General features: G+C 41.5%; 1 protein-coding gene across 1 annotated transcript; it reads left to right on the plus strand.

The window, feature by feature from the left end:
* The first annotated feature begins 961 nt into the window (after positions 1 to 961).
* Positions 962 to 14,609, plus strand: LOC131915972 (hepatitis A virus cellular receptor 1 homolog). The gene is made up of 6 exons (XM_059269280.1): positions 962 to 1,010; positions 3,367 to 3,705; positions 7,899 to 7,948; positions 10,626 to 10,734; positions 12,953 to 12,989; positions 14,441 to 14,609. The coding sequence occupies exons 1-6, from the start codon at positions 962 to 964 to the stop codon at positions 14,607 to 14,609; spliced, it is 753 nt and encodes a 250-aa protein (XP_059125263.1).
* Positions 14,610 to 21,030: the final 6,421 nt, after the last annotated feature.

The raw sequence follows: 21,030 nt of genomic DNA on the forward strand, positions 1-21,030 counted from the left end.
GGGCGGGAGGAGGGAGGACAGGGAATCCGTGGCTGATATGTAAAATTAAACTAAATTATAAAATAAAAAATATATATGTATATATGATTTTAAAGTTATTATAAGCCTATTACCATTTTTAATATTTAGATTTACTGTTTTAATTTTGTATATCTTCGTGTGATTATGTTTGGTGATGTTGTGTTGGGGCAATGGTATGTGAGGAACTTTTGGGTCTTCTGCATCTCCAGGGATAGTGGTTGTGAACCTCCTCTATCAGTTTTTTTTTTTTTTTTTTTTTGGTAAGAGAAGTGGACACTCTTAACCATGAGCCATTGCAGCAGCCTAATATTAATGTTTTAGTGAGAGTAGTATTTGTTCATACTCCCTCAGCCCCAGTCTATTAGTGGTCACAGTGGAACTAAAATGAAAAACTTCAAAACTCTTATCTGTATGGGACAATGTGTGTAGACACACTTCCGTTCTTCTTTGTCCATGGATACTAAAAATGGACTTGATTGGGGCTTAGAGACTAACCACTGTGGCTGCTGAGCAGGAACAGCCCTGAGTCCACTAGAGGGCAAGTGCACTGGAAGACTGGTCCTTGCTTAGGGTTCTCTCAAGGGAGGTAACACATTCTTATCTCCGCCTTCAAGTTTTCTCTGTCTGCCAGCTTTTTGTGCCAAGACCAGGAGTGAGATTGATGGCTATATGTGGGGAAGGACTGGGAAGGAGGCTATTTGGGGGGACAGCTTTCCTTGTCCATGAGAAGTCACAGAGCTCTCCACTATGGGGAATTTTCAGAGCCCTAGATGAATCTTTTGGTTATGGGTTTCTCTCATTGCCAGCAGAGCAGGCCCACATAATTCACCCCACCAGGGTGCAGAGACAAGTTGCCTTCTGAGAATTAAGACCTGCTCAGATTCCATGAGGTGAGGGCCACAACCAACCAGAGTGTCTTCTCATTGTCCTTTAGAACACCATGATGCATCCTCAAGCCCTCATTTCAGGCCTCATACTCCTTCTTCCAGGTAAGTGAGAGGTGAGCTGGGGATGGCTAGGAGGACAGAGGTTCAGAAGAGAACTAAGTACCCTGCGTATTACAGCAAAGAACCAGGATGAAATCTTAGCCCCAAAGAAATTTCTTAACCTATCCAAATTAAAAATAAGACCCACAAGATTGTTGGGTAAGTGGCAAATATATGTACAAGCATGTTATATTCAATTAAGGGTGAGTACACATACATGCATGTTGTAGTCAATGCATGAGGGCTGAAGAAGAGACATGAAAGGGCAACCTAACATTCATTTGGCTTATATGCTCTTAAAAAAACCCTCATCTTTAGTTATTTAATTAAACATAATTAGTGTTCTATATCACTGAACGCATTCTGTGATATAGAGGAAAATAGTGAATTACATGTTAAATTTTATGAGACCCTTCCAAGATAGTCTTGGCTGCCCCCAGACATAATAGACAGCTAAGAATAATCTCAAATTTCTGATCCTCCTGTCCCTACTTCCCAAGAGCTGAGATTATAAATGTGGGCCCCTACATCTGGTACACATTCTAACTTTACAATCTAATCTCTAGGAAGTGGGATTGTGGAAGGTCATTAATTCTTTTCATAATTTCTACAGTTTTATTATAATGTGTATTATGTTTATGATCCTAAAAAGTATCAGGCAAAATCAAGTAATAAGTGTCCCAGTGAGAAATTGCATACTCATTTTATAGAACAAGAAACGTGCTTTCTCAGATCGTGTCCCACACTCATGGCCTAGGCTTGAAGACAAGTGACTAGTTAGTGAGTCTCGCAGTTCACAGTTTTGTGCTGTTTGCTTATCTGTTTGCTCCTGTGCTGGGATCCAACCCAGGGGCTGTCATGGGCAAGGTGAGCATGGTACCCTTTAGCTGCATCTTCAGGCCTCAGATCTCATCCCTTACTTGGAAGCAATTGATAATAGGGACTTCAGTCCATCATCTCAACAGATACATATTAAAATTATTATTTTAGATTTAAAAATTGCATGGTTTAATTCTTGATCTAACATTCTGATTTTGTGATCTCACTTTATAAGTGAATGTTGTTCAGTTTCTGGAATGTTACCAACATATAAGATGGGATTCTTGTTCAGTTTTTTTTTCTTAATTTTTAAAGAACTGATCCTAAAGTCCCAATCTTCCTGATGGTATTTCAAAAGCTACTCTGAGCTTGCCCTGCTGGTGCACATCTTTAATCCCAGCACTGGGGAGGTAGAGGCAGGCAGATCTCTGTAAATTCAGGCAGCCTGTTCTACACACAAAGTTCTAAATACTGAAGCCAGTCAAGGGTTACATAGCAAGACCTTGTCTCAAAAAAACCAATGAAAACCATGTGAGTAAACAAAAGCCGTTCTGAAAACTGATATTGAAGTTGGTAGAGTTCTGCCGTTTACCCACCCACAATGCTGGAAACAAACCCTGGGCCCTGCTCTTTGTACAGGAGAGGTGGCTAAAGTCAGTGATTTCATTGTCAGTAGCACTGAGGGAAGTTGATGGGGGTGTTGAGACCCGGTCTCATAAGCTCAGGTTGGTTTTGAACGCACTAGTTTCCTGACTTTACTTTTGAATTCCAGTTTGACAGGCACCCATCATCATGAACAGCTTCTGGGAAAGCAGTTGTAAAATGTTCTGAGTTAGAGCTAATGTCAGTGGTACATGCTTGCAGTCCCATTTCTTAGGATTCTGAGACAGGAGGATAGTAAGTATGAGCCAGCCTGGGCTACAAAAAATAAACCAACAGGTCAGGTATGGTGGTGCATGCCTTTAATCCTGGCAGTCAGAAGGTAGAGTTATGTGGATCTCTATGAGTTTTATGCTAGCCTATTCTACATAGAGGGTTCTAGGCCTGTGAGAACTACCTAGTGAGCTCTGTCACAAAAAGAAAAAAGAAAGAAAGAAAGAAAGAAAGGAAGGAAGGAAGAAAGAAAGAGAAGGAGGAAGTAATGAAGAAAGAAAAAAAGAAAGACGGAAGGAAAGAAAATGAAGAAAGGAAGGAAGGAGAGAAAGAAAGGGAAATACATACAAAAATAATTAATAATTCAGCGTGAATATAATACAGTGCAGTAAGCTGCTTTATCCACACACATGACAATTTCATAATCACACTGAAGAAGAATAAGCTAACAGAAAATTGTTTAGAGTGAAAAAGTTAAGCTATGAAAACTCTACAAAGAAAAATGCAAAGAGGAGCTGATGCTGGAGCACAGTGATAGAGCACTTACCTTTCATGCCCCAGGTTTAATCTGCAGCCAAAAAGGGAAAATGGGAAAGAAACGAAGAAGTAGAATCAATTGTAGGAAACTGTTGAGTGCTCATTCTCCAATTCCACCTTTTGATCACAGCTGCTGTGGATTCTTTCCCACAAGTGCATGGAGTGGTGGGTCACCCTGTGACACTGCCTTGTACTTATCCAGTGTCTAATGGACTCTCATCCATGTGTTGGGGCCGAGGGGCATGTGCTTCTGACACGTGTGGGCAAACACTTATCCGGACTGACGGCCACAGAATCTACTATCAGACAAACAATCGCTACCAGCTGAAGGGGCAGCTTCTTCAAGGAGATGTGTCCTTGACCATAGAGAATGTCACTGAGAGTGACAGTGGTCTCTACTGCTGTCGGGTGGAAATGAAGGGGTGGAATGGTGTACAGAGACTGACCACCTCACTGCAAGTTCAACCAGGTAAGTGTGCCTTGTTGCCTTGCTTATGTCTTGCAAGTGAACACACACACACACACACACACACACAGTTACACACACACACACACACACACACACACACATACACATACATACACATGCCTTATGAGGAATTTCAAATGTGCAAGCTACTTGTTTTGTTTTGTTTTTCAGGGGGTTTTATTCATTAGAGAAAGAAAGGGAGAGGGAGAGAGAGAGAGAGAGAGGGAGGGAGGGAGGGAGGGAGAGAGAGAGAGAAGTGGATATACATAATTTTTAAATATTAAAAGTGGACTGAATTCTACTTCCACTGGCTTTCAAATTATATTACATCCTCTAAAAAAAGTTTTCAAAGGCATTGATCCCAGTTCCTGGTCTTACTTTGTAGACAGCAGATTTAGGATCGAAGGAAGCTGAACATAGGGAAACCTCCACAGTTGACAAAAACCAGCGTGTACCCCTGCTGGAGTCCTCACTGACTGTTTCCTTCCAAATACTGTCTTCCTTAATTCCAGTCTTGGCTTTCTGTGCACTCTCAGACCATCAGTAAGCTGTTTGGATTCACACAGCACTTCTGAATTTCTGATGTGAGAATTTACAGGTTGAATGCCTTGTCCCCAAATCCCAAATCTGCAGTGTTTGAAGATTGAAATCTCTTAGGCATTGCCTGGTAAATTCAATACCATTCATACACAGAATTATCAAGAGTTTATAATCTACTTGTAAGTTATGAGTGTAAAGTATATGCTTATGAATGGTGCATTAGTATATATATATATTTGAGCCCCCACCATAAACCATATGCACATATTATAAAATTTTCAGAATTATCCAAATTCTGAAACTCTAGGCACCGAGCATTTTTGGATAAGGGTTATTCACCCAGTTTCTCTCAGATTAGAAGAAACCACAGATGACTGGGTCCACTCTCTACCCAAATGTGCAAATCCTTTAGTGTTGGGCCTTGCATGAGATCCCTCATAGGCCAACTGCCTATTTAGCCTTCAGCTATGATGCAGCACTGTGTGGTATGTCCTCTCAGGACTGACTGTATTAAATATACTGAACATGGAGTCTGTGGGTGAAGTCAGTCACTACTGAGAGGAAGACAATCAGTCCCAGCCCCCATACTCTCTCAGTGTCACAGAGATGCTTAGAGAGATCTGAGGATCCGACCCCTATCAATTAGAGCATGTGTCAGTAGGAACTTGGGCTCTGTTTTCTTCTCAATGTTGTCTGTGCAGCTGCCTCCTATTGATGAGCCTATTTCCAGTGCCCCGTCCTGCCCCATCCTAGTTGGTCAAGGACAAAGAACAGAAGTGCAGGAGACGAGCCTCTCTGGGGACAGCCTCTTCCTGGTGTGCTAGAGAGTGGGTGGAGTGAAGGCTCTTCTTTCTTCTTGCTTGGCTGACCCTTACTTTCACATTGATTTCTAAATTCAGGAGTTCCAACAAGTTCTTCAAGGAGACTTACAGGTAGATTCAAACCTATCAATAGACCCAGACCTACTCCAACGAGTCCCATAACAACTCAAAGAAAACCCAGAATTACTCCAAGGAGACCCAGAACTACTCCAAAGAAACCAAAAACAACCACAAACTCAACACACTCCATAAAACCCACACCCACCTCAAGAAGACCCTTAACTACCACAAAATCTCCAACTACTCCAAGGAGCCCCTCAACAGCCACAAAATCCATAACTATTCCAAGAAGACTTTTAATTACCATAAACCCCACAACTACTCTAAGGAGATCCCTAACAGCCACAAAATCCATGACTACTTCAAGGAGACCAGCAGCTATCATGAAACCTATAAATACTTCAAGGAGACCCACAATAACCACAAGATCCACAGCTACTCCAAGAAGACACTCAACTATCACAAAACCAACAACTACTCCAAGGAGACCCCCAACTACCATAAAACCCACAATTACTCTAAGAACAGCCTCAACAACCACAAAATCCACACCTACTCCAAAGAAACCCGAAACTACCACAAAATTCATAACTACTTCAATGAGACCCGCAACTACCACAAAATACACAATTACTTCAACAAGACCCACAAATGCTCCAACATCAACCAGAATCTCTGCCTCTACTCCACCAACACCAGTGCACACACAGACTCCCATACCAGGTAAAACTCATGTGTTTCAAGGTTCTGAGTTCTTTTAATGAGAGGTAGTAGGAAACACAGGCCACTGAGTCAAGTCAGAAGTATAATATAGGTGAATCATTCTCAACTGGGTCCTAAACAACAGCTTCACAGGATCTGTGATTTTACAGTCTTAAATGCACTCTCAGCATGTAAGAGCTTGACCATGGAGGACACCCATCTCTCTGTATCAGATTCCCCAGGGATTCACTATTAGCCAGACTTAGGTGATGAGAATCTTGCTCAGTGGGGCATGATTTTCTGATTTAAGAAAGGGGGAGCAGAGATGACTGAGGACTAGGGTCAGGGTAGGGAGACTCTTGACCCTTTGCATCCATTTTGAAATTCGTCTATCCAGCCAAGGCCATAGTTCAGGGAAGCTATTATTTGGTATTTCCTGAGCATTAAGCAGTATGCTACTTGCTTCATGATGCAGTGCTTAATTCTCAGACACTTGTGTCCTACATAGCTGTGACCTGTCCCTATTTTAGTGACAGAAACTTACAGAGTCAGAAATTTCATGGTGGAAGTTACAGAGACAGAAAGTGGCTCAGACTCTGTCCCTGTTCACTTGGGTCAGAAGTTGGTTCTTCTGAGTCCAGGGTCACACCTCCTGCTCTGAGATTTATGTTTGCAAGGTTTGTCCTGTATTCAAATCCTCACTGGGGAAGACTCCGTAAATCTCCCTTTTTAGGGACAGTTGGTGCTTTCTAAAGTTTTGATTCAAGGATCTTTTAATTTATTTGTGAAGCAGGAAAATGCAAAAATATGTTTTTGTTTTTGTTTTTTAATGATAATTTACACATTGTCATGTGACTGGCTGGGGTAGTATTAGCTGAATTTTATTTTGTTAGGAGATGGGATCTCAGCTTCTCTGGCATGAACTCATTATGTAGACCAAGCTTGCCCTGAAGTCACAGAGATCTTCCTGCCTCTGCCTTTAGTGATAAAAGGTGGTTGCCACCATGCCTTTCAGGGTTGAACTCAAATTTTACCTTGTTTCCTTACTGAGTCACTTACTCTTCCTATACCTGGAAGGTCCTCACTCATAAACAGCTTAGACTATAGATGTTGCCTAAACCTAGTCATTGACTTTGGCTCCTTGGAAATGAGCTCCCAGTGACTAAATATAAACACAGTAATGTGAGAACAAGGAGGGCTATGAGTCATCCAACTTCACTCATGCTGGGCAACGAAAGTTTTTGCAGTAATTGGAACTTCCATAGACCTAGAGCATTTCCACTCATTGTGTGGGTACTGTGTGTGCATTGCCAGCAGAGATGTCTGTCATTTGCTAAAATTACAAGTGTATAATCACCTGATATGTGCTTTTTAATGAATAAAATTGAATTGAGGAGTTCAGGATTAGGATGTAAGGCATTTGTTTATTGCAGTTATTCAGCAGAATGAGAATTCTGTATTTGACATACAGATTTTAGAAAGCATAAACGATATAATCTGTTCCAAAAACAGATGTCTCAGAAACACCATGATATGTATCTAGAGTTCAGTGACTCTCCTACCACACAAAATCCTAATTCTTATATCACATGAGACACATTGGTTTCTGGGTGATATTTTGATCCAAGTTGACATTCAGTGACATTAGGTGAGAGCACACTGTTACTGATGTCATGGTAGTTCCATTCATTCTGAGTAGAGTAATGAATGTGAATGAGGCTTTTGTGCACTTACCATCCTCAGCTCCTCCGGAAGTATAGACGAGGTGGCACCTTAAACTGTTCCGCCATTGAGTTCTCTGCTTCATCTAAATTTGTAGATAAGCTTGGGTATGTACTTGCATTTTTTCAAAGAGAGAAAGAGAATTTTACATGAGTCCAGAACAGAAAGGTTAAGATGTGAAAGAAATTTAACAAAATACTAATGTTTAGTGTGATGCTATGCATTCTTAGAGTTTTTGATCATGCTATTTAACTTTAAATCCACCACAGAAGCGGGAATGAATATGGGTAATGACTATAATGAAAGTACAACATTTTTCTAATGACAATTTTCATTCTTTTTGAGCAGTTTATACCGACACTGTGACATCTTCACACCGCCCTTGGAATAATCACACCGTAAGCATACCCCTACCTGTGTTAATAGTGAGATTCACTTGTCTGTCTTCCTGGAATCATGTTGCATTTAAAGACTTTGTAAATCAATTTAGTTCACAGACTTTTGTCTCAAAAGAAGAAGAAGAATTAGAAGAAGAGAAAGAGAGTCAAGCATAGTTTGTTTATTCCTTTATCATAGGATTCAGGAAGCTGACACAGGAGATACCAAGTTTCAGGATAGCCTCAACTACCCAGTCAGCTTGAGTTACACAGTGAGACCATGTCTCAATAATCCCACAAAGACAAAGACAGTATTAAATGTATGATAATAAATACATTGAAAAGAAGATTTTGACTCAAAAAAAGGGTGTTAGGAAGAAAGTTTGTTAGAGATACCCAATAAATGATACTATACAAAACAATGGAGGGAGGTAAGGTCACAGAGAAACAAACTGACTGATTTTCTGTGGTTAAAAGTTAGGTTAAAAAAGAATGAGTTAATAGAGGGGAGTAAATTAACACATATTTTTGTATTCTAGTGCAGTATCAGAAACCATCATGCCATGTTGAGAGTATTACTAATTGAGCAGACTTGTACTGTTTTTAACACAACCCTGCATGGTGAAGTTGCAGCTGAGCTCGGTTAACTGCAGTGCAGGCATCTTTACCAGCAAGAAGAAATACTTTAGGATTAAATTCAAAACAAGAAATAGCAACATCTGGATTTGAAGCTGTCAATCTGGCTCTAGGTGCATTGAGAACAGTGCACAGAGATACATTTGTGTGCTTGTGTCTAGGTTTTTAGTTTGTTTGTTTTTGAGACAGGGGCTCCTGGAGACCAGGCTGGCCTTGAATTCTCTATGAAGTTGAGAAGGATCATGAACACTGGGACTTTGGGTCTCTACTTCTCAAATCCTGGGATTACAGGTGTGCACCCCCATGCCTAGGAACATCATCCTACATCTTGAACCTGTAGTTCAACTTCCAAAGGATAGCCATTGCTGCCATTCATAATTAGGAAAATGAAATGAAGTAAATGTTCACGTGGGCATGATGGACCTGCCTGTGATCCAGGCACTCAGAATATGTAGGCAGGAGGATCATAAGTTCATCATATTGGCTCCCTAGTGAGTGCCAGCCAGCCTAGGGTACATTGAGATCCGCTCTCAAAACCAACACACATTACTTTATATCCCCACAGTGTTTGTCAAGAAGGACCTGAGAATTCCCTTTCCCGAGAACCCACTGAACCTGTTGTTTGAAGATGCAGAGACAGAGCTGTTGCTGGAGAACTTTTCTCCAGCTCCCGCCACCAAGTCCCACCAGTCCCAGAGCCCACTTATAAAATAAACACACAAATTCTTACATTATTTAAACTGCTTGGCCATTAGCTCAGGCCTGTCATTGTCTAGCTCTTACTCTTATATTTAGCCCATTTCTATTAATCTTTACTTTGCCACATGGCTCGTGGCTTACCGGGATCTTCCCATGCGGCTTGTCATGATGGCGGCTGGCAGTGTCTCCATCTCAGCCTTCCACTTCCCAGAATTCTTCTCCTTGTCCCGTCTATACTTCCTGCCTAGCCAATGGCCAATCAGTGATTTATTTACTGACCAATCAGCAACACACTTGACATACAGACCATCCCACAGCACAGAGCTCACAGAGCTTAACTAACTTGTCCATGGTCTCCCTGATTAGGCAGAGGAGCCGGGATTGTGACTCCAGAGACTAGGCTCATACAGGGACAAAGACCTGGTCTCTGGTCCTCCCTTTCCTTGCAGTTAAACCCATCCCATGGGCTCTGTTTAGGGTTGGTAGATGAGTGCTAAGCCATTAGAGGGGCCTCGCCTGCTGCCCAGCCTGTCTCCTGCTTATTCCAGTATGTGGTGATCCCTGGTCACCTGCACCAGGGCACTAGGGGAGATTCTGCATTTCTGTCTGATCACATGGTGTTAATCAGGCTGCATCCAGGAGCAGCCACTTCTGAGTATTTAAAAAAAAGATATAGATCTTGTGGGGCATGGTGGACCATGACTTTAATTGGAGCTATACATAGGCAGAGTCTGGTCCATCTCTGTTAGTTAGCTGTGGCTACATAGTGAGAAGTGAGACCCTGTTTAAAAAAAAAAAAAAGTAGAATCCAGAATTGCCTTTTACAAGACAATTAGGATCTGTGAGGACAGACCAGGCTCAGGAGCTAAGCACATGATGGGAACCTCAAAGCATTGACTTAGAGAGGCGACATTGTTTTTCTCAATGGAGGAATGACCTACTGAATATTAATGCAGATATAATCCCTCACAAGATATGCAACCATGCTGTCACCTCAAACCACATAGAAAACACTTTCATCCTTCTAGACACTTGGAAGTTTGTATTGTCTAACATTGTACAGCTTAGTACCAGCTCAGGTTGTTTGAGTTTACTGGCATGTTCTACTCAATTTTATTTAAACACATGATCTCTCCATGTGGCCCTGGCTGTCCCAGAACTGCGATGTAGACCAGACTGCCTTGGAACTCTCAGATGGTCTTCTGCCTCTGCCTCTCAAATACTGGGAGTCCAGGTGCACACTCCCACTTACTTGCATATTCTAGAGTAGCCACAGAAATTGGAGAGCCAAGTCTAGGCTGAGGTCCAGGACGTGTTTTCTGCTCATCTCATTTGGTCTCTTCAATGATTGATGTTTCCTTAGGAAGTGGTCCCCACACCAAACCCCCTGAAGATCCACACCAAGGGCCTCTATATCGGCATCTCCGTGTCTGTTGTGCTGCTGCTTCTCACGAGCATCCTGATGATCATAAGTGAGTAACTCTATCGAGCTTTCAGTGTTAGCAATGGGAGTGGGTCTTCCTGATTAATGATCACAAAATCCAAGGAAGGTTGACAGAGCAAAATCTTTTACCCCTGTAGCATGGTGCAAAGCCTCTATAAATCCACCGAGCAAAGTGGGGGTCCTGCTGGGCCTTCAACTCTGAAGCAAAGAGGTCCTGTGCCTGCCTCTGAGTGCTCAGAGCTTGTTCCTCACTTTCTTCTGAGACTGGCCATATAAAGCAGTGCAGTGACTAGGGAGAATGGCATAGATTTTGATGGTAGGAAAATGCTAACTCCATAGCTCTTCTTGCCAATGGAGTCTTCCCACATTTCTTTCAAGATGGCACTTCCTCTGTCTTCTTTAGCCCTTTGCTAGAAGACAGTATGTTTCATGTATATTTCCCAGATCAAGGAACTAGAACAAGGATTCTCAGCCACTCTGACTGCCTTCAAGTAACTCCACATGCCATGGGGTTCACATTTCACATGACTCCTCTGTGTTTCCCAAATCCAAGACACATATTGCAGTTCGTTCTTGATTCCAGAGATGTATTAGGACCTACTGTGCACTGAGATCATTTCTAACACTTGGGGCATGCTCAGTGAGCACTCTTATAGTATCATCAAGATTCCTGTTTCATATAACTTCATAAAGCTTAAACACTGGTGTTTCTTAAGTATCATTGTTTGTTTGATTTGTTTCCTTTAGAGTGTTTGATACAGTCTGTCTTATATATCCTAGGCTAGCATTAAACTTACAGTGTAACTCTGGCCAGTATTGAACTTCTTAGCCTTCTGTTTCTATAGTTCTATATTCTAATTTTTTATGTTTCAATTGTTGGCCATCTCAGGAGAAAAATTAAATTTACATTTTCCATAAGGAAATTTAATTTGTGGCTGAAGAGATAGTTCAGCCCTTAGGAGCTTGAGTGATCTTGCAAAGAATGTGAGATCCATCCCAGCTCCTGGGTGGGTGTCTCACAATGGGCTGTAACTACATCCCCATGGGATGCCTCTAGATTTAGCAGACACTTTCTCTCTAGAGTACATACTCACACAGACACACAAGGGTGCATGAATATGCATACAAACACACACACACACACACACACACACACACACAGAGAAACACACAGAGAGAATAAATTTTTAAAGAAAGAGAAATCAAATATTATGGAACAAGAGTTTGTTGCACAGGGTTGAGCTTGGTAGGCAAGAGAGCATTATGAGACCTTTGGTGTGTTCTCTCCTAGCCTGCAGATGTGGTTTTGTCCCCATGATGATGATACTACTGAATGTTCTGGAACAAATTTAATAGAAGAGGCAAATAAGACATCGGAGGGAAAACTGAATGACTAACACTTGAACAGAATTCTTTGACGGTGGCACTCAGGCCTGCATGGCCCTTTCCTGCAGGGTTTGTGGGAGTGTACAAGGTGTTTCTGTCTGTGCAGTCCATTCCCTGTATAAGAATGTCAGCCATTGATTTTTCAAGATGTCACGCATGAGCTCGTTACTGACCTATTTAACATGACTGGGTAGAAACCTGGGAAGAAGAATACACCTGTCAACCATTTGGATGTTTCATACAGAAGGGTCACAGGTCATGGCTAACTTAGACTTGAATAGTAAGATAATGCCTTAAAGAGGGGAATATAAGTTGCATAAAATACTACAAATATGTTCAGTTTCTTAGCCTGAAGTTGTTTATTCTCCCTGAGGGAAGGTGGCTACTGGGAGTCTAAAGGTCTTTGACAGGAAGTGGAGAGTGAGGAATAAGTGGTACACACTTCCTGAACAATATTATGAAAGGAGCCAAGGCCAGTGTAGTGCTTAGTGACATTTTTAAAAGATTCTTGATGGAAGAAACCATTAGTAAGACCTTGTATCTCAGGTCACTTGAAGAGTCCATTTTTTAGCTTATTCTCCAGCAGCCAATTTAAAACCCTAGATTCCATTTCTTTCAATGAAAGAATTTACCAATGCCATTCTAGCACATTAGGAATGCTATCTAGGTGAAGGCATCAAATCAGAAATGCTTAGAAGAAACTTCCTGTGGGATATAGGAATGAATGAGCCTTCCATGGTTACTGGGGAATTGTTTAATCAAAAACAATACCCTTGATTAGAAGAAAATATCATGAATGTTTTTGATGACATGTTCAATTTCCCTTTCCACTCCTCCTAACTTCCCCGACTCCATTTCAGAGTGCAGACACATGAGAAAGAAGAGGAAGCCAGAAGTGTAAGTTGTCTTGGCTTGTGTCCACTGCTTTGGAACTTGTAGTCTTGCAGATTTCTCCTTGTTTCTTTCTTTCTTTTCCTTTTCTCCTCCTCTTTCTCCCATTCCTTCCCCTTTTTATTTTTTATTAAGTTTTTTCATATAATATATTTTGGTCATGTTCCTTTCTACCAACCAACTCCTCTCAGATCATGCCACTTCCCAACTCTCCCTATGTTATGTTCTCTCTCTTTCTTTCAAAGAAATAAAGAAAGAAGATAGATAAAACCCACAACAATACAAAAATGAATATCAAAACAAAATAGCCAATGACCATTTTCTGTCAGTTTTCACATTGGTTCATCTGAGCTTTCTGATCCTAATTTGTTTCTGTACTTGTTCATGTGCTACTGACCCACCTAAAGAAAAGCTTTGTTCCCTCTTCTTTGTAATTCTCTTCTCAGGTGTTCCTCATATGGCTGACTGGATTTGCATTTCAGTAGTAGAGATGGCCATTGGCTCTACATTACAGTTGTAGAGATGTAGCTAATTGGCTCTACATTTCAGTAGTAGAGATGGCCACTGACTTTACATTTCAGTAGCAGAGATGGCCATTGACTCTACATTTCAGTAGCAGAGATGGCCATTGACTCTACATTTCAGTAGTAGAGATGGCCATTGACTCTACATTTCAGTAGCAGAGATGGCCATTGACTCTACATTTCAGTAGTAGAGATGGCCTTTATATAAAAGACAAAACTCCACTCTGTCAAAACACTGCCCATGAGTTAGTCAGTCTCTTTTCTTCTCTGATTTGCTGCTTCATGAGCTGTAGGAAGCTCACACAGCAGCCACCGTGACTACCAGAGTAAAAGCCCCTCCCACAGCTGACGGGAAAGGACAGTCCACAGACACCAGCAGCTCTCTCCCCAAATTAGTTCTTTTCCCTACCGTGCCTGATGTTTTTGTGCACGTGATGTATGTGAGTGTGTGCTGTACTGTAGACTTTGCAGCCGTTTCCTGGACCACCAGCCCCTGTGGAAAGGCCCTGCTTTGATGCTTTACATATTTCCCCATCTGTGTTAGTGTTAGAGTGTGCAGATGCTATGCAGATTTCAAAACCATTTCTTTTTTTAAACAAGAACTTATTTATTATTTGGTGGGAGGTGTTGTTGCTGTTGTTGGTGTGGTGTAAGGTATCTGTCTTTGTAGACATTCTATTTTTGTGTTCTATTACACGAGTATCCAGATTGATGTCAATGTGAACTGTTTTTGTTTCGATGTCTCTTAGTTTGTCTGATGTTTATTAAGCAAATGTTTCTATGACTCTACTATCAGGTCCCTGTGTGGTGCTATTCATTCCCTATTACAGTTTTTGTGGATGGGGCTCCTGCAGTCCTGAATATCCAGTCTTGCTGAATCATAAATGAATACTCTGCTCGGACCCAAAAAGTGACCTTCTTACTCTTTTTCAGCAGCTCTCGCTGTGGTTCAATTGTCTTCCATGATTATAAGAAGAAAGCTTTTGAAAGCACAGTGCAACCCCAAGCTGAAGATATAGACTGTGTTATTGAAGACAATCTTCATCCCAGGACTGACTCCCAGATGCCCTCTAAGATGACATCATTCCAAGACTGTAGATGAAAGTAATGGAGTACCGCCATGCTGGACACCCTTTAAGCTGCAGGGTCATTTTCTATGTCAGTTCTTCTGGTTTTCCCAATTGCCAGCAATAGTAAAAGAGTGTGGCCCTCTAGCTGTTCATATGCACAGTCATTGTAAATAAGGTACTCAGTCTTCCCCCACACTGGAGAGTGTTCACTCAAACATGAACACTTTAAAATTTCTTGTGTTCTTTAGACCCCATAAGTCTTGTGTCATGACAGACAATTATTGGTAATGCAGGAAGTAACTAACCTTAGTTACTAAAAGCATCAAGAAGAGAGGAGTAGGATTTAAAAATAGAAAAAGAAAAAAAAAACCTAAAAGTGTGTATATGTGGGTGGCAAGACTTAATTTAGAAGTACTTCATGGTTATGTTTTTTTTTGTTGTTGTTTTTTGTTTTTTGTTTTTTGTAACTCAAAATGTTCTTTTCCTCACCTTCCCCAAAAGGACTTAGGTCATGGGAACTGCAGGTTTTTATTTCTCTGGTAGATAAACAGAAAGAAGCCTAGAAGTGTGCATGCTTTTGAATGGCTCACGAAATATGAAACATGATTCAGTGTTATATAGTGATCTTAGGATAAGAATGGGTGTTGCATGTCAGGAGAGGTTGCCATGGTGAGAATGGACCAGGCAGACATCAGGGAAGAAAATAATGGACCAAAGACTGAGTTCATTAGTGCTGTTTCCACTGCAGTCTGACTTGGTGCTCAGAGTCCTGTCGTCACCCACTGGACTCTAAATTAGGTGCTGGAAGGAGACAATGCAGAAATAAAGGGGAAAGAGGGGAGCAGGACCCAGGCTTTCTGCCTGAGAGAAGTCCTGTTCCAGGAGTGAGAGTATTTGGGACTATCACTGGTTTCATTCAGAGTTCCAAATTTATAATTTTCTCCAGGCCATTTTTATATTTAATTTATTTCATAAACAAAAAGCTCTTTCATAGTGAATCACTTGGTCAAAATCAATTAAATGTTTGTTATGGTATTGGTAGCTTCATTGCCAGTTGCATTGTTGACAAGAGCCAATTTGCAAGGGGATATTAATTTCCATATCAGTTTTCTGCCTCCTGAGTGCTGGCTCCCCCTAGTTGTCTTCTTATCTCTACATACCCTCCATGGCAACTGTACACACACACATACACACACACACACACACACACACACCTGCACGCACACACACATCCATGCACATACACAACCATGAATGCACATGTACACTAAATAAAGTGTAACACATTTTAAAAATTTAAATAATGATATAAGATAAGGTAGAAAGGGCCAAATTTAATACTGATTTATTGATTTATTTAATTTACCTAAAGTACAGTTTGTACTAACTATTTGCCAAGAATGACTTCATTTGTTACCTGCAACACAATGATCTGGAGAAACAGCTGAAGCAATGGGTCATTGACCTCGACAACCTGCTGACTGTCACATATACTTGTGTAAACTCTTGCTTATTTGCCTGCCCAATTTGTACTATTTTATAATTATCCTTTAAATATCTGGTTGTTTTCTAATGAGAGAGAAAGAAATAGTATGGATTTGGATAGCAGGAGAAATGGGGAGATCTGGGAGGAGTTGGGGGAGGGGAACAGTACTCAGAATCGATTATATGGAAAAGACTATTTTCAATAAAACCAAAGTGGAAAAAATGAGAGCACCAACTGAAGCCGGCATGGGAGCCTTATGGGAGCCATCCTGACTTTGGGTCTTTAGTGTAATCTCCTGTCTTCCACCTTCATTGAGCTCAAGTGATTACTCCAGGAAGATTCCCACAATAATAAGACATGGATAATTGACTAGTGTTTTAAATCAAATGACCACATTTTATGTGGTATATAATGTGGATATTCAAAATTATTTTTAAGGTAGTGGGCATTTTTCTGAAACAGGAAACCCAAAGGTTTGTGTGATCACCCTTGGAAGGATGAAAAGTCACAGACCCAGAGAAGGTAAAAGACTAATGAGGAATTGCTGTGGAGCAATCTTTGTACACTTTAAATATGTATTACTCTCATTGGTTAATAAAGAGATGACTGGTCTACAGCTAGGCAAGAAGAGATTGTGCAGGAAAGCCAGAATAGGAGGATACTGAGAAGAAGAAGTGGGTGGGGGTCTGAGAAGATGCCATGAGATGCAGAGTGAACAGGGTGGGAAGTATGTACATGAGGTAAACCAGCCTTGGGTGACACATAGATTAATAGCAATGGGTTAAATTAAGTTATAAGAGCTAGCTAAAAACAAGCCTAAGCTATTGGCTGAGAATTTAAAATTAATAATAAGTCTCCGTGTGGTTATTTGGGGAGCAGCTGGTGGGATAGAAAAGTCTGCCTACAAGGAATCCTAACACATAGTATCTTTTCCTCATCCCACTATTAACAAAAGGGCTTGGTTGGACAGCAATGTATAACACATCTTTAATCCCAGTCTGTTGCATGCAAGGTCAGCAGTCTACCCCTGGGCTACATTGATAGCCCATTTGCTATAAATGTTAAAACAAGAGAACATGCACACATACACACCCACCACAAACTTATTCAACCCAGGGGTTCCCAGTGCTGGCTGCACTTGAGGAGGAGCTGTGGAAAACGAGAATTCAGACTATAACTACAGAGATGATGATGCTCCTGTTTGGAGGATGGAACTTGAGCACTTGTAACACTCTCCATGTGATCTAATGATCAGACAGGGTCTTGAACCTCTGGTCTAGGCCTTCCCTCCCCTTCTCTAGACTGCATCCTTGAGTATGAAAACACATGGAAGGTACATCACTGACCTTCACAGGTGAGGCCTCTTCATCCCAGTTCTTCCTATCCCACCCCAGGACTGCAGCTAGGGAAGTCAGAGGTAATAATAATCCATATGTTTATTATGATATCATGACCCATGAATGATTCTTACAGACAAAGAGGACATAGAAAGGTCTACACACCTGGTGCAATGACTAATTCCAGGTCTACGTTTTTATCATTCCATAGACCAGGAAATTGTACCCTGCAGCAGTAGGTCCCATGGTCTTCTAGAGTCACATTCTCTATGGTCAGGGACACATCTCCTTTGAGGAAATTCCCCTTTAGCTGGTATCTGCTGGGTTTCTGATATGTCACATTTTTTTCATCAGTGCTGAGCATTCAATTGACAACTGCGACAAGAGACAGGGTCCCTCTGTCCCAGCACACAGGTACAGGTGTCCCAGAGGTAGGTACAGTGTAGCTGCAGGGCAGCTATGCATTCTTACCAATGTCTACTACAAATGAATCTTCCAAAGACCTTACACAGAGAGGAGAGGAGGGCAAGACGGTGAGGGAGAGGGTCCATTTCTATTGGTAATGCCTCACAGAATAAAAGAGGAAACTATGGCTGCCTGTTGGGAGGAGAATTGACTGTGCCAATGAGTCTCTCTGACATCAGAGACAGAAGAAGCAGCAGAAGAGAGTCCTGGTCAAACACTTACTGTGATTGCACATGCCTCTAATCCTGGAGCTTGGCAGATGGAGACAGAAAGATCCCAAATTAGAGACGAGACTGAACTATGGAACAAGTTCTAGGCTAGCCTAAGTGATAAAATCATCTCTCCAAAAAGAAACTGACAGGTCAGAAAGTGATGACTTATATACCTTTAATCCCTGTACTGAGGAATCTGTGGCAGAACTTCAGTGAGTTTGAGGCCAGCCTGGGCAACCTGTGCTCATTCCCTCCTTTGGTCTGAGGTGGAACATGGGAACTTGCATTTTTGTTATGTGTCCTTGACTCCCCACCCCCCACTTTTAGAATCATGGTCCTTCAAGAGAATTCCTAACAGCTCTTTAAAGTTAAAAGGCAGAGCTAATGGAATCAACACTCAGGGAAAAAATGGGCATTGTTCCCCAGGAAAATGGCCCATCTCTCTGGGATCTGAGCTAGTTGTCTGTTCACTAGCCAAGGAAAGGGTGACTGAATCACCCCAATACAGTGAACAAAACTCTTGACAAATAAAAAGCTTGTACATTTCAAACTACTGGGGTTGTTTTAACGTTTAGCATTAATTCATTTCAATAAATCTATATGTACACATCTATGTAGGAGAGCAGTCAAGTCGTATCGAACATGTGTGAAGTTGTAGCTGGAGTTTTCCTGCCTGGCCCACAGTCAGGACAAATCTCTCTCACCTGCCAGTCCCACAGCCTCTCAGACCCGACCAAGTAAACACACACAGAGACTTATATTGCTTTCATACTGTATGGCTGTGGCAGGCTTCTTGTTAACTGTTCTTATAGCTTAAATTAATCCATTTCCTTTAATCTATACCTTGCCACATGGCTCGTGGCTTACCGGCATCTTCACAAGCTGTTTCTCATCGTGGCGGCTGGCAGTGTCTCTCTGACTCAGCCTTCCACTTCCCAGCTTTATTCTCCTCCTTGCCCCGCCTATACTTCCTGCCTAGCCAACGGCCAATCAGTGTTTTATTGATTAATTAGCAACACATTTGCCATACATCCCACAGCATGAAGTCATGACTCCCTTTCCAAATTCTTCCCATTCCATCCTGCTCACTTTGAGTCCAAACATTAAAATGTTTCCACACATTGCTGTTCCATGATATTGTGTGTGTTGTGCCTAGGTTGTAAGACCCTCAAACAAGACCACCATAGAGCCAATATCCAATGCAAGCACACAGAGGTTCTTAATAACAAAACGAGAAAGCTTGGCCCATGTCCAACATCCAACACAGAGGGTAGCCCCAAGCACTCACTTTAAGGGGTTTATATAGGAAAGGTTTATATGCGGCTTAGGATTGGACGAGGGGGCTAGGTGTGAGGTAGTTCTATGAAGTTACTGGCTGAACTATAAGCATGAGGTTACTGATGACTAACAGGATTCAGGGTATCTACAGAGACATAATTTTTTACTCCCTATGTCCTGCTTTTGTTGAACCCAGGATATATACATTCAGATTTATTGTTCCAGTCCTACTCTCCTCTGAGTTCAACTTCTGGTCAGTTGAGCCCATTACTCTCCATATCTCGTTTTGCCAATTCTAGGATACATAGATTTATTGTCCCAGCCTTGTAAGTTCAACTTCTGGTCACTTGTAAAACTGTTGGTCAGCAAATACCTTTGGAGGAGGGGAGGGGGAAGCATCTCTCAAGATGGCTACTGATTTTTCCCTTTTGTTTGCGCAAACAGAAGCCTACTGCATGCGTGAATCTGTACCTTGATTTTTTTCAGTAGAATTGTGGCTGAGAGTATTCTACACTGGGTTGATCAATCAGGCTCATGATTTATATCATGGATATATCACATTTACTTACTTAGTTTCCCACAGGTAGACATTTAGCATGCTGCCAACATGTGCTGTTACAAACATCATTGCTATGACCATCCCTGTGTCTCCCTCCTGCCATCTATGACATACTGATGTCATTACTGCTCAGCTGTGAGCTGAACTTGACATAAAACTCTTCAGTAAAAAGAAAAAGTAACTGGGCTGCTCTAGGAAGACTGTTTTACATGTTTGTTCTATAATAGATTTCTATACCAGCATCCCCTGCTGGGCTGGAGCAATTTGGTTATGGTAAAGTTTACCACAGAGTTTAGCCAAACACTCCTGACCTGGTGTTGACAGAACTGTGGTGGAATGTTGTGGAATAATTCTCTTGTAGACTATAAAGTTTTATTACTTGAATTGGTCTAATAAAATGTTGATTGGCCAGTAGCCAGGCAGGAAGTATCGGTGGGGTGACCAAACTAAGGATGCCGAGATGAAGCAATGCAGAGTTAAGAGAGTCTCCAAGAGACACAGAGAAACAAAATGGGCATGTCACACTGAGAAAAGATACCAAGTCACATGGTAAAAATACATAAGAAATATGGGTTAATTTAAGTGTAAGTATTAGTAATAAGCCTGAGCTATCGGCTGAGTATATATAATTTATATTAATCCTCCATGTAGGTTATTTGGGAAGCCGAAATGCAGGAAAGCTTTACCTACAGTGGAAGGAAGGCTCCAGTGCTGAGGGTGAGGGGCTTCATGACCTGTCTCCTCCAGGCCTCAGTGAAGTTCTCTGCAATTTTCACTGTCCCTTCCAACAATGACATCTACCATCCTCCTCAGGCTAAAAGTTCCCATTAACATGCAGCACCTTACCATCCTGGAAGTTCAGGTAAAGACTCAAATCTGACATTTCACACCCTTCTAGCTGCTTCTTTCCAGTCAAGGTGTCACAAGGACACTCTGGGCAGGGCAACCTGCTGAAGCTAATTGCTTTACAGTGGCCTGGGAAGATAGAGACTTCTTGGATTGTTTATTTCCTTGTTGCTATTGCTCAACTTTTTATCCTGAAAGAATTTGGATCTGCAGCAAAATCCCAAGTGTCTCTATAATCATCTAATTTCCTCCATGCCAGCAGGGTACACA

The sequence above is a fragment of the Peromyscus eremicus genome, chromosome 8a (assembly GCF_949786415.1).
Source record: "Peromyscus eremicus chromosome 8a, PerEre_H2_v1, whole genome shotgun sequence".
Lineage (NCBI taxonomy): Eukaryota > Metazoa > Chordata > Mammalia > Rodentia > Cricetidae > Peromyscus > Peromyscus eremicus.